The sequence below is a fragment of the Nelusetta ayraudi genome, unplaced genomic scaffold (assembly GCF_046127955.1).
Source record: "Nelusetta ayraudi isolate G7.1 ecotype Tasmania unplaced genomic scaffold, CSIRO-AGI_Nayr_v1 ptg000169l, whole genome shotgun sequence".
Lineage (NCBI taxonomy): Eukaryota > Metazoa > Chordata > Actinopteri > Tetraodontiformes > Monacanthidae > Nelusetta > Nelusetta ayraudi.
This window is the reverse complement of record NW_027466219.1, coordinates 856,574-869,192: the sequence shown is the minus strand read 5'-3', so window position 1 is coordinate 869,192 and position 12,619 is coordinate 856,574. Positions and strand designations below refer to the sequence as shown.

The window sequence follows — 12,619 nt, the reverse complement described above, 5'->3', positions numbered from 1 at the left end:
ACTACTGCAGTGCGACGCCTTGTTTTTTTTCCCAACCAAATCTTTGCAGCTTTTCTACAGACTTCAGATAATTATGTTTGGATTTTTTTTTAAATAGCCGCCATGTGTACTTTACACATTACCGGAATGGAAAACGGCCATAATTAGAATATTTTTTTAGTGATTATTTGAAAGATGTGAAGCTAAAAGTAGAAATCGGAGGTTCTCCACAAACCTGGCAACCGACTTTATATTTTCAGTTTCGTATTCCCAGTTTATAAGCAACCGCCGCCACAGGAAGTCAAATGGTTCAACAAATGCACAGTACACACATTCACAGGTCTGACTTGTTTGATTGAAGAACCACGCCAGGAAAGAAAGGGATGAATGAATAATTATATCTTATTTATGTAAAAAAAAAAAAAAAAAAAATCTGACAAGTCACAAAGTAGTGACATCACCATACTTCATGTACAATATAGCATCTCAGATAGCAAATGCATTATTTCAGGACAGACGATATTAATGATCAATATCTACACTGGATCCCTACATGGGGAATAAATTAGCACTATACAGTCATATCTCATTATTCACATGAAGAAACCTTGAAGTTGTTGTTGTACATTAAATCCACAAAGCTTTAAGTGTGCAGCTTGACACAACTCCCAACCTCATAGCAGCTGATTCACAGAGAGACAAGAACAGACAGGAAGAGAGCGCGGAGGGACGATAACAACTAAATAGGTGTCAGCTTCCGTGTTACACGCAAATAAATAAACACAAGGAGAAGGAAGACAGCAGACAGAGTGGAGAAGATTGTGTTCAGGCGTAAACCATCCCTTCATGTTACACCTGTGGGTTTCCGTCGCGTAAAAGGAAGTGCAGAGAATGATCTTTAAAGAGGTGTTGCGTGATGTTAACTCAAGTAGATGCATCGACTCAGATCAGTCCTGCTGGCCCATTCATACATCTACCGCGTTATATCCCTAAATGATATACAGAGCAGAGAGGTGCGCCAGGAAGTGTTCTATGCATCCAGCGTCTGTACAGCAGCACTACAGTGAAATATGCAAGGTGTGCACAGTTGCGTCACTCTGTGAATGCGTTTTAACAACGGACGAAAAAAAAGAAAGAAAAAAGAACACTGCTATGAAGTGCGACAAAGACGGTACAGCACGGAGAGCCACGTGACGCTAGTTCTCGTGAGAGTGCCGGGGAGCTCAGGGCTTGATGTCGGAGAAGCTGGTGTAGGTGTCGCTGCAGCTGGACGACGTGCTGAGGTTCCCCGAGCCGCTGCCTTCTGTCAGGGGGCAGACACACACACACACACACACACACACACACACACACACAGTGAGACATCTCTGACCAACAGAAATGTTGGTCACAGAGATTTTTGTATCTCCGTGTATATTCTCCTGTCTGGGTACCTGAGCTGGTGAGAGACTGGCAGGACTTGGACTTTCCGATGAGCAGGACGAGGTTGGCGGCCGCGATCACGCCCTCTTTGGACGTGCTCAGATTTCGCACAAACCTGCGGGGGGACACACGCACAAAGCGCAAAACAATGTAAGTTCCGGGAGAGTGCTGCAGCCGCGGTTCTTCTCTCCCCTGAGTGGAGGTCGGCGTTGTTTTCTCACCACTGTCCGTCGTCTCCCTGCTTCACCAGCTGCACCCTGTCGCCGCTTTTCACCGCCAGCTCCTGGCCGCCACCTGTCTCTAAGTCGGCCTTTACTGTGTATTTACCAGCACACTGCAAAACAAAAAAACAAAAATAAATATGCTAGAAATACGATATTATACAAATGCATACTAAAATAAACTGACTCGCTAGATAATAGAGTTGCAAATATAACTGCTATAAATGAAAAAACAAAACAAAACCCAGATATTACTGATTTTGATTTATTATAATTAAATGTTGATGTTTTGATGTTAGAGATCACAAAAGCCCCACATGTTAGAAAATATGTGCGTGACTTTGAAATCTCTTGAAAAGTCAATACTGGCAAGGCCAGCATCTTAATGTTGATCATGTTCACGATTTCCAGTTATCGCGGCGACTGTTCCTCACCAGCGTCTTGCCGTTGTCGTCCTCTGCATCAGAGTTGATTGGATCCTCGGTGCTGGAGTAGCCGTCGTGCTCCTCCGACGCGTCCAGCGACAGTGAGGTCTTGCTCCAGCCTGAACGGAGACAACTGCAGTTTCAATTTACCGTCCTGTTACGCTTTGGGAAAGGGTGAAATGTGTCAGTGAGCCCAAGGGTGAGGAGTGGAAGGGTGAAAGAGGGAGGACCAAACCCCTCGAAAAGCAAGAAGGTAACCCAGAACGTCTGAGGAATCCCAGTGTAACACAATCAGTGGGTCAGGAGGTATTATTGGTGTATTAAAACTAACATGCACTGTCATATTTTAAACAGATGAAAAGTGGCAATAGAACATTTCCAGTGTGTGTTTCAAAGATTTTCTACAGCACTGAAAAAGAAAAAGGAAAACCCATAGATGCGGGACAGCAGGCCAAATATCACGACAAGTGGAAAGTTATTGAGACAGCGGTGCCAAACAAACTGTTAGTTTTTTTTTCCCCCAGCGGGTGCCAGTGTACCTTTCCACTTTGTCTGTAAGAGACTAGTGGTGCTGAACCACCTGGCCCTGCTCAGGTGGAGAGGGGGAGGACCCGGGTCTGGGGGAGGAGGAAGTGACACAAACACAGCTTGTCACCCGCCCTGAGACAAACATCGGAGGCAGCGCCTGTGCTCAGGTATCATCAGGCAGTGACCCAAAAATGTCACATTTCTGTAGAAAATGCAGTTTGAGTGCAGGATTTCTTTATTTTCTTCATGCGGAGATTTTTTTTTAATTCAAAAATTAAGCCTGTAACAAGGGAGACTCAACACAAGCCGTTTTGCTGAAGTAGCAGCAGTTGTGAAATGTTGTTAGCCTGCTAGCAGCTAACAGCTACGATAGCATATCTTATGGTATGCATTTGTTGTGTGTATGATAAGATGTCGCTTTCAATTTCCTTGTCTGTTTGCAAGTTGTAGTTGGAAAATAGTTGGAGGTAAAATAAAAAAAAAAAAAGAAAAAGAAAAGGAGAAGAAGCCTTGTCACTTCAAGCAAGTGCAAAATGGCAGTGTCTGATCTGGGACGGCACCACCCATGCTGAGATGGTGCACATCACAGTGACTTTATTAAGGTGTAATACTACAGAGTGAGATGTCTCTCGTGTATTCATTGCCGAACAGGAAGTTGCTACCTTTGAAGCCAAACGGCGTGGGATCACTCTGCCGCTTGGTCTTGTGATCAGGACTGGTGGGAGAGCCTGCGGTCAAAAAGAGGAGAGATGGTTCGAAGGTGCAGAACAATGAAATAATCAAAATGCTCGCAGTCAAACCCATTCTGACGAGGAAAGGACAAAAAAAAGAACACAAGTACACCAACAAAAAACAAAGAGAGACGAGGAAAGGAGATCTATTACACAGACATAAAACAAAGTCTACTAATTGAAGCATCTGCAGGATGGGGCTTAATTTTGTGGTGTTTTATGAATGGCAACAAGGAAGCAATGTGACACCTTTTTAACAAAAGCCATCAGAAGAGGAGCAAATGGGGAGAAGATTCAGGAAGCCTATGTTGCCAATAAAGCTGCTGGGGTCTAATGTGATACCTGGTGATAGGAGGATGGTCAAGGGTAAAGTGAAACTTTTATCATCAGTGGCTGAGGACTCTGCGAAGGAAAGCGTGCAGTAATGAACAACTAACCAACTTCAGGTACTTATTAATCAGGTTTGTAGTGTTTGGACACCAGCTCGGAGAAATCCATGAAGTCAACATGGACCGACGATTAGATTCTTAAAAGGACCAATCAGTGAGCCGACACCAGAGATGCCATATTATTCAAAATTCACTTCAGCTAGCGTCTCTGTTCAGTTGACAAACCTGATAAAGGTGTGTCCTTTACTACTGTACTACTACATTTGGCCTGAAATGTGCCGTTTGTGACGTCACAAAAAGCACTGATACCCATCTTCGTGGAAACGGGTCCTTTATAAAATCCAAACAAACATTTTTTGCTCATAAAGCATCAGGCTAAATATGCTGTTTTCTAGTGGTCTATCAAGTGTTTATGGACAATTGATCATGTAAGGTTGAACTGGATGTAAAGTGATATCTTTTTTTTTGGGGGGGGGGGGGGGGGGGTAAGAGACTGTGGCCTGCAGTTACCTTTCTGAGCTTTGATGCTACTGAAGCCCTGTAAAGTAAAGCGCTTTTTAGCCACAGCAGCTCTGTCTGAGGTTGGGCTTGTCTCATCTGACTCAGAGGGACAGAGGGTAGACCAGCAAGCACATAAAAAAAAGGGAAGGACAAGATGAGTTATACATTAGGAGAGACAGAGACAGACAAGAAAGAAAGACAAAAGAAAGAGGAGGGGCTGACGTTACGATACGGTGCAAACGGCAGATGTGTCAAACAACAACGGCTGTGCGGCAGAGACGCCCTGGTGTCCGTCCAGTCTCACCTTTCCCTGCTGGTTTGGGTGAGGAGGAGGAGTCGGACTCGGCCTTCTTCTCCTCTCCTTTCTTAAAGCTCTTCTGACTGGATCTGAACGGACTGCAAGCGCCCAAAAAGACACGTGTGAGAACGTTCAAAGGTTCCTGGAAGAATTTCTGCCGTTTGTCCGTATTTTATTGTGAAACGTAAATTGTAAGTTGGCGTTAACACTCCCACCTGAGACTTGCTGCTGCAGAGGACACAGGAGGGAACTGGAACACGGTGTCTGTTGCCCTCTGCTGGCTGGCCTCTGAATAACAGCAATATTTTTCACTGTGATGGCCCCCAAACGACCCCCCCCCCCTTTATAATGCCCAAATATCTTTACCTCTGCAGGCTTGCAGTTGGGTGGTCAAAACCTTTCTGATCTCATTCACCCAGGTGGTTTTCACATCTGCAGTTGGTGCCTGAAAATGAAAAGAAAACACTGTAGGGTGGAAAATATTAAAATCAACCCGCAAACCAACTTTGCATACCTGCACAATATAAACCTCCTCCCGAGAGTTGCACCAGATCTCAAACTTCTTGTTGTCTCCCTTTGCGTTCTCCGTGATGCCCACAGCGCTCATCTGGAAAGTGACGATGAGAGTGAATTTTTTTTTTTTTTTTTTTTTAATGCAAAGCACAGCAGTGTAACGCAGGTGGGGAACAGTGTCGGTCCTCACGCTCAGAGAGTGTTTGAAGCTGTAGGAGGGTGCCTTCTCGTAGCCCTCGCCGTTCTCCTCCCGCCTCTTGCAGAACAGCAGGGCCTTCTCGTGGAGGAACAGGTGCCTCTGCATGGGCTTGAAGCGGGCCAGGTCCTTCACCTTGGCGTGGCCCTTCTTGTGCTCCGTCCACACGCTGAAGGAGCCCTGCATCAGAAGCTTGCCCAGCTCACTCATGTTACCCTGGAAAAGAGAGAGAAAATGGAGTTATGGGGCTTTACAATACATTTTATATTTCACCACTAGATGTCGTAGTTCTGCGCTGCTCGCACACCAAAACAAACTGACTGCCTGGACATCCTCAGCAGCCTCCAGGTGATCAAGCAGTGAAGCGACACCAATGGTGTTTTAAGGGCACAGTCAAGTGATGAAGTAAGAACATAACACTGCACTGTCTTTTTATTCTTTGGTTTTGTTTTCTTGTGAATTACAAACCAGGCTATTTCAGCAGGCTATGCTATCGTTAGCATTGAGGGATGTTTGCTATTTGCTGTGTAGCTGAATTACTTTTGCCACTTTGTTCCAAAGTCCAGGAGTCTGGGAGATTCACATTCATTAACATGACCACGCAACCAGAATACAGAATGCAGATCTACGAGAAGTGCTGTCACAACAAGCCTCGCTCGGAAAGCCTGTGGAGGCAGTGCTCAGACTGTGCCTTCCTTCAGGTGAACGGTCGACTCCAGCTCTTAAGAGAATCGTAGAATAATAATATGAAAAAAAATTTCTTAACGCTGTAATTTCACTTTTTAACTCGAGATGACAGGTTGTCACTTGTTCTTTCTGCATCTGCCTGCCCTAAAGTCGGCTCACCTGAATATCACGTAACTACTACTACTTAAGTAACTACTACTACTATTTTAGTAGTAGTTGTTACTAGTTACTACTACTACTTCTTTAGTAGTAATAGTTTTTTTTTTTTTTTTTTTTCACTAAGTAGCTTTTTAAGCTACTTTAAAAGCTTCTCTAAAACAGAACAGCATCCGACTCTGACATTGAACGCCTCACCTCATATCCCGTGATGGCGATCAGGTGCATGGAGTCGTTGACAGCCTTCAAGATGCCCAGGATGGAGGAGAGCGCCTCCTGCAGGTCGTCAGTCCCCTCGCAGCCTTTACTGTACTTCAGCATCTCCTGCGGTCAGACACGGCAGAGACATGAGCCGAGCGGCGAGAGTGCGGTCACCGACACGCAGCGGCCGACACCGAACCTTGAGAAGCAGCTGGTATTTGGTGATCCTCTGAACGGGCTTCAGCAGGTAGGAATCCAGGCCCAGTTTGTGCTCCAGCTTTTTCTGACATTCCTGGTGGAAGAAAAAGAAAGAAAGAAAGAGGTTTTTAGCTTTACAGCTACTTGATTTTGTGTACTGGCTTGAATTCACCAATGCCTGGCTGACTTCTGGCTTACAGGATGGATGATGGAGAATCAATTAAACTCATTTATAAAAAAAAAAGAAGGGCCAGCTAATTCTTGAAACTTAACAGCCGTATTTGTTTCTGGCTTGTTGGGTTAAGAAGTTTTTTTTTCCCCATATTATTATTCTACGATAAGAGCTGGAGTCGACCGTTCACCTGAAAAAAGGCACAGTCTGAGCACTGCCTCCACAGGCTTTCCGAGCGAGGCTTGTTGTGACAGTACTTCTCGTAGATCTGCAGGTCCGTCATCTGGAGGAGGACAGCACAGAAAGACGTTGTTTACACGAGACAACCTCTTCAACTTTCTTCCCTTCGTGAAAGAGAATTGAAGATTCTCTCACCCTCTGCAGAAAACACCTGCCAACCAGCTCTGGGCAGTCTGTGTACTGCTCCAACTCCCGAAGGAAGGTCCTAAAAAAAAGAAGACATCTTTGAATCTGTCGTCATGTATGATTCAGTTCCACAATTATATTTATCTCCCAAATATGAGAAAAATCCACCCTGTACTCATTTTGCTTGCTCCACCAGTTAGAAAGTGACTGCTAAAGCACATAAATCCTCAAATGATCCCTTTATGAGGTCACAAAAGGCACTGATACCACTCGTAGATTAGCCACAGCACAACACATTCCTCTTCCTCTCCACCTACTGCCGCCTTGTTTTCGTCCCCCTTCCGAATGTGGGAGGTAAAACAAATATTTGTTTTTGGATTTTTTTTTTTTAGCTTGTGTTGATAGTGAGGCAGCCAAGAGGAAAAACTAAGATTAACACGATCAAGTCTGTTGAGCTCTTGGTGAAAACACATTGAGTGGAGCATAATATCTTGTGAGAAATGTGTTGAGCTACTGAACAGGAACGAGCAGAGCAACTTTTTTTTCTTTTTCTTTTTTTCCGTAAAGATGAAAGATTCTGGTGGTTACAGGTAAATATAAGTCCACATACCTTGTAATGACCATTTCAATCTAGTATTAATGGTGTAAAAACAGGGACTGTGTGCACGTTTATTGTTCTTTTTGTCTTTAAATACTCAGTGCAGATGCTAAATTCCTTCAAGTCTGACAGGACTGGACTGTACAATATTCTCAGGCAAATCTAAAAATAGCTTTTATGAGACCAAAGATAAGTCATGGGACGATCAGCATGTACGACGAGGCTGCATTATCATCAGCCACAGGCAGGTGGCGCCCCCTCACCTCCGATGGAAGTGGTAGATTTCTGGCATGTTGCCAAACAGGACCTCCTTCTTGTTCTGCAGGGGAGCAGGTATGAGCGGGACCATGGCTGGATTGTCCATCTCAGAGGCGTAGCCCTGTTCACACAGCCGGGTCAAAAGTGAGTCGGGGGCAAAAATGAGAAACATGGGAAAGCAACACTGCACACAGGGGGAGGATACACACCTGCAGTACACAGAGCAGCTCCTCCACGTAGGCCCTCTCGGTCTCCAGCAGCTCGTTCATCACGTGCCTGCAGCCAGAGAGAAGGCAAAGGCAAAAAAAATAGACAGATCTGATGAGTGATTACGGCCTGGAGTTAAAAAAAAAAAAAAAAAGAGCAACGCACTGCCCTGCAGATGAAGGGAGAACTCAGTTCACGGCCCATCTGCCGTGTAATTTGATTACAGATGAAAGGCCGTCCCTCACCTCCTGAGCACGGCCAGGTTCTCCTCCTCCTCCGACAGCGACGCATGTCTGCTGTTGCCCTCTCCGTTCTGCACTTGTCCGTTCTGCTGGAGGGGGAGGAATGAAATATGGATCAGCTTACAAAGATCAAAAACAAAACTCGTGCTAACCAGACGTCTGACTGGTGTTTCATCTTTACCTTGTCACAGTTGCTCCCGGAGTCTGTTTCTGAGGAGACTCTCTCCAGCTGAACTTTGTGGGCTGCAGGTGAAAAGAAAGAGGAGCGAAGAGTAAAAACAGGTTGCATTCATACAAGAAGTCAGTGTAGGTATTGTTTTTTTTTGCTTTTTTTTTCAAAACGGCTTTGAGGCCCGATGCTAAACCACTAAAACTGAGGTTTGCATTCACTGCTTATGCGAAGTGAAGACTAATATTGCAAAATAGGGCTGTTTAGTCTCTATTTACAGCTGACAAAATCCACAGCAGACCTTCAACAGCTCCACATACTGAAAGTTTCATTATGTTGTGCAAACAATACAGTGCTTCATCCAGTGTGGCCCACTAACCAGGTGAACTGAGAGGGGATTTGATGAAGGCTTCAGGTCTGGGAGCGACCGGCTGCACCGGCCGCGTCTGTTTGGCTGCCAGCTTCTTCAGACTGACCCTCCTCTTGTCGAACATGTCCTGCATGGACGTCTGCTTCTGCAGCACCTTCTCCACCTGGTCCTGATGCACGACACGTACAGATGTTAGTTTTTCTCATGTTCAAAATTGTTTCTTTGAGCAAAAACATTGATTTTCTGGCTCCTACCTTGAACTGCTGGTTGAGCACGGCCTCAAATTCTCTGGTGATGGTGTCGAGGTCAGTTAGCTGGTTTTGGCTAGCGCTGTCCAGGTAGCGCTCCAGCTCCTGCAGGGCTAACTCAGCTCCGTCTTGGGATAAACACTTGTCCACTGGTTGGGACGCCAGCAGGTAAATACCATCGTCAACCCACTTGGATGCCTGAAGGTGGCAGGAGACAAGAGGAGAACAGTTGAATGAACAGGAAACAAGTCTTGAAGAAAACACTTGTAGAGTGTGAGCATTATCTTCTTACCCTCTCCAAACAGCGGTAAAGCTCCATGGCTTTGAGGAGGTGCTCCTTCTGGGCCTCCAGGCTGCTCCGCACCTTCTCGCTAACGGCTCTCACCTCGCTGCATTTGGGCTGAATCGAGTCCTCAGCGTAGTGGGAAGTCTGGATAAGACTATCGCCCTCATTGGCCAAAGTCAAGGCTTTGTCCAGCACCTCCTGTGGACCAACGTGGAAAGACAGATGGTAAACTGCAAAGTCCAACCTTTGTGGCGTTTTTAAATCTTTCGGATCATTTCAGTTGGCTGGCACTCTGTTGAAGCGTCTGTGGCCGTTACTTACGCAGACTTTGGCCTCATAGGTAGTGAGCTCGCAGAAGATGTGGTCAGCGTGGGCTGGGCTGATCCCCACCTCGGAGAAGCTTGCAAGTTTCTCGGCCACCTGATCCAGCAGTGCCCTCACCTGCAGCAGGAAGGCGTCTGTCAGAGTGTTCATGTAGGGACGTGAGAAATCTGTGAGCAGGGAGGACCTGAAACCAGCTCACCTCTCTGTAGTTGTGCTCAAAGTGGCGCAGTTGGAGGCACTGCTCCAGTTTGGTCTGATGCCTCACCCAGAACTCATCGAAAGCCCTCTCTGTCTCGTCCAGCTGAGACAGGAGCCTGGGGGAAAGGACAGTGAAGCATGAAGATTGACATTTTTTAAAAAAGGGATGCCAATAAAAGAGCAGGCAGGGAGTGTTTTTGTCACAGGAGCAGGTACTGCTTCCTGCTGCCCTTAAATCCCCAAAAGACAATGAGCAAAAAACACAGGAAGTGACTGCAAACCTAGCTAATGCTAAGGAGATTAGCGTGCATGCTGCAGTAGAGAGAGTTCTCTCAGAATGGGATATCATTTTCACATTAAAAGAACTAAAAACAACTGAGTTTTTCCTCAGTGGAAAAGGTGTTCATTCCAGCTTCAAGGGCCTTTGGAACGAGTTCATATATTAAAAATTAAAAAGTATTGTATTGTATTGTTGTTCCAATGGCTTGTGATACCTTTTATTCTATTTCAAAAGCCAGATGAAAAGTCATATCAAGTCTCTTTGTAACTCATTTCTAATGGCCATGGGGAAGAGGTAAAAATGAATATGACAAACATTACTGAGCCTACTACTAACACTGTGGCTAATGTAGCCTGTTGCACTAATAGGGATGGACAGAAGGTTTGTCCAACCTTTTGCCTCCGCTTTTAAAACTCTTTCGATTCTCAGTATCAAACTGACGCGTGAGATAAATTGAAAAGACACTCCATCCGCTCGGCTGTTCTGACCTTTGCACTGTCGCCAGATTCTCCATCTCATCCTGGTTCATGTTGTGGTCGGGGTCCCTCGCTATGGGCTCGTTGATGCTCTCCAGCAGCCTGCCGCCCTGACTGAGAGCCACCAGCATGTCCTCCTGTACACACACAGGAGGAAAATCATCTGCATGTGCATATAAAAAAATGATCACACAGGATGAACAGTAGTGCCTCGTTTACCTTCATTTTGTTTTTCTTGTCTGTGTGTGTGCTCAGCAGGATGGTGGTGGCCTGGATCTCGTTGGGGAGTTCGGTCTCGGCCAGCTCGGTGCCAAAGGACTGCAGCATCTGCGCCGTTTTCTTCACCATCAGTGCAAAGCCTTCGATCGCCTGGCGCATGGAGGGCAATTTGAACCGTCGACATGTCACTCATTGGACAACCCGCTCTACCAACTGTTGTTAAAACGCGCAGTGCAGTACGTACGGTGCGGTGAGAGATCCACTTCTCGTGGCAGTACTCCTGCGTTCCCCCGAGCTCCTGCGTCAGCTGGGTGCGGTCGATGTACGAGTGCAGCTCGGTTATTGAGCTCAGCATGATCACCTGCGACAGTTCACATTTCCATTGTTATTATCCAAGGAGGACGCTGCGAAAACAATAAATCACTGGAGGAAACCAAGCAGTATTGTTGTTGGGTTTTTTCAGAGGGTTACGCACCGGCACCTTCATCTTGAACTCATCCTTGTTGAACTTGAAGAGGATGTCAGAGAGCGTCCGCTGCAGGAGGGTGGTGGGCCTCAGAACCAGAACCAGCTGGAGGTTGCCTGGGAAGGAGCCCTGAGAGGAGACAGTAGAGGAGACTCTTAATAAAACATAGGAGCAGGTTCTCCTCTGCAGCACATCACACGGCGTTCTGTTCTTCCTGCTGCCACCTACGACAGCTAGTGAGTTGGTCTCACTGGCACAAACACTTACAGGGAGGATGGCTCAGCCAGAGAGAGAGTGGGGAACTTGTGGGAAGGTTGACTGCTGTCTCTCAGAGGACTCATTAATCTCCTCTCTGACGGCTATGCAATGCATAACAAGACGTGTGGAGATCTGCCACTGGTACAAATGCTGAGAATTTACTTCACTTTGTTGGCGTCGCCGAGATGTGCGTCAGCGTAGAAAAGCACTATAGAACCACTAACACTGACACTAAAAGGTCCTGTTTACAGCCGCTGACGGCTGCTGATGGTGGAGACGGAACGATCCTCCTGAAGCGACGCCATCGTTAACGCAGCTCTAATTAACTAATGACCTAAACGGGCTCCTCTCCACGGAGTCTCACGGAATCAGTGAGGTCAATAAACACATTGTTTATTGGTGGAGAAATGCTTTGGGGCGGCAGCGGTAATGGAATTCATAAATCAATTTAGTTTTGCAGATTTGATAAAAGCAATAGGGGGCGCTGTAAGAAGGCACTTCATGTTGAGGAGATTAAGACAAGCATGGGATGAAATGGTAACAAATGGGCAGAATGGGAAAAAAACCTCAGAGTTGCCCCTTGTACCATCCGTGATGTCACAAAGGGTCCTAAGCCTCTGGTCCCACCTCCTGAGACACCTTGATTTTGTCTGTTTTTCTCCTTTTGTACCTTTCTCCAGTATTTTTAGGTAAACCTTTAGGTTTAGGTTTAAATGTAACTTACAAATTCAACATTACTTCATTGGCCTGTTGCCAACATAAAAGCACTCAGCATTCAATGTAATTGTTGTGTATCGTTTGCTTTATTCAGCTTTTGCTTGGAAATGCTTTGCTTAATTATGGAATACAAAAGTCTTGACTTCAGCATGGCTTACCAGCTCCTACCTAAATATTTTTGGAAGTGTTGAGCCAATATTACACCAAGTTCTTCGGTGGTGTTTGAGCTTCTGAGGTCAGTGACGGCACAAAGAAAACACACGTTGTTAATGCGGTCGGCAGATTGGCCCAGAGATTCTTATTAGTTTCCCAGCCAACTC

General features: G+C 45.9%; 1 protein-coding gene across 12 annotated transcripts in view; it reads right to left on the bottom strand.

Annotated features, from left to right (window-relative positions):
* Positions 1 to 363: 363 nt before the first annotated feature.
* The window catches only part of mcf2lb (mcf.2 cell line derived transforming sequence-like b), a 31,544-nt gene continuing 19,288 nt past the window's right edge, over positions 364 to 12,619 (bottom strand). For 6 of the 12 annotated variants that reach the window (XM_076014583.1, XM_076014580.1, XM_076014581.1 and 3 more), the window contains 30 exons: positions 11,334 to 11,453; positions 11,103 to 11,219; positions 10,859 to 11,008; positions 10,652 to 10,776; positions 9,885 to 9,999; positions 9,683 to 9,802; positions 9,368 to 9,559; positions 9,082 to 9,273; positions 8,837 to 8,996; positions 8,470 to 8,531; positions 8,292 to 8,377; positions 8,049 to 8,115; positions 7,845 to 7,960; positions 6,993 to 7,062; positions 6,808 to 6,900; positions 6,447 to 6,539; positions 6,245 to 6,370; positions 5,198 to 5,419; positions 5,009 to 5,101; positions 4,861 to 4,939; positions 4,710 to 4,782; positions 4,501 to 4,592; positions 4,206 to 4,292; positions 3,649 to 3,708; positions 3,238 to 3,303; positions 2,587 to 2,664; positions 2,057 to 2,166; positions 1,623 to 1,735; positions 1,413 to 1,516; positions 364 to 1,282 (listed from right to left, as the gene is read on the bottom strand). In XM_076014583.1, coding sequence (XP_075870698.1) covers positions 1,203 to 1,282; positions 1,413 to 1,516; positions 1,623 to 1,735; positions 2,057 to 2,166; positions 2,587 to 2,664; positions 3,238 to 3,303; positions 3,649 to 3,708; positions 4,206 to 4,292; positions 4,501 to 4,592; positions 4,710 to 4,782; positions 4,861 to 4,939; positions 5,009 to 5,101; positions 5,198 to 5,419; positions 6,245 to 6,370; positions 6,447 to 6,539; positions 6,808 to 6,900; positions 6,993 to 7,062; positions 7,845 to 7,960; positions 8,049 to 8,115; positions 8,292 to 8,377; positions 8,470 to 8,531; positions 8,837 to 8,996; positions 9,082 to 9,273; positions 9,368 to 9,559; positions 9,683 to 9,802; positions 9,885 to 9,999; positions 10,652 to 10,776; positions 10,859 to 11,008; positions 11,103 to 11,219; positions 11,334 to 11,453 — 3,261 coding nt within the window. In that variant the 3' untranslated portion in view covers positions 364 to 1,202. The remainder of the gene's footprint in view (positions 1,283 to 1,412; positions 1,517 to 1,622; positions 1,736 to 2,056; positions 2,167 to 2,586; positions 2,665 to 3,237; positions 3,304 to 3,648; positions 3,709 to 4,205; positions 4,293 to 4,500; positions 4,593 to 4,709; positions 4,783 to 4,860; positions 4,940 to 5,008; positions 5,102 to 5,197; positions 5,420 to 6,244; positions 6,371 to 6,446; positions 6,540 to 6,807; positions 6,901 to 6,992; positions 7,063 to 7,844; positions 7,961 to 8,048; positions 8,116 to 8,291; positions 8,378 to 8,469; positions 8,532 to 8,836; positions 8,997 to 9,081; positions 9,274 to 9,367; positions 9,560 to 9,682; positions 9,803 to 9,884; positions 10,000 to 10,651; positions 10,777 to 10,858; positions 11,009 to 11,102; positions 11,220 to 11,333; positions 11,454 to 12,619) is intronic. The other 6 variants (XM_076014574.1, XM_076014576.1, XM_076014575.1 and 3 more) reach the window with 6 other exon arrangements.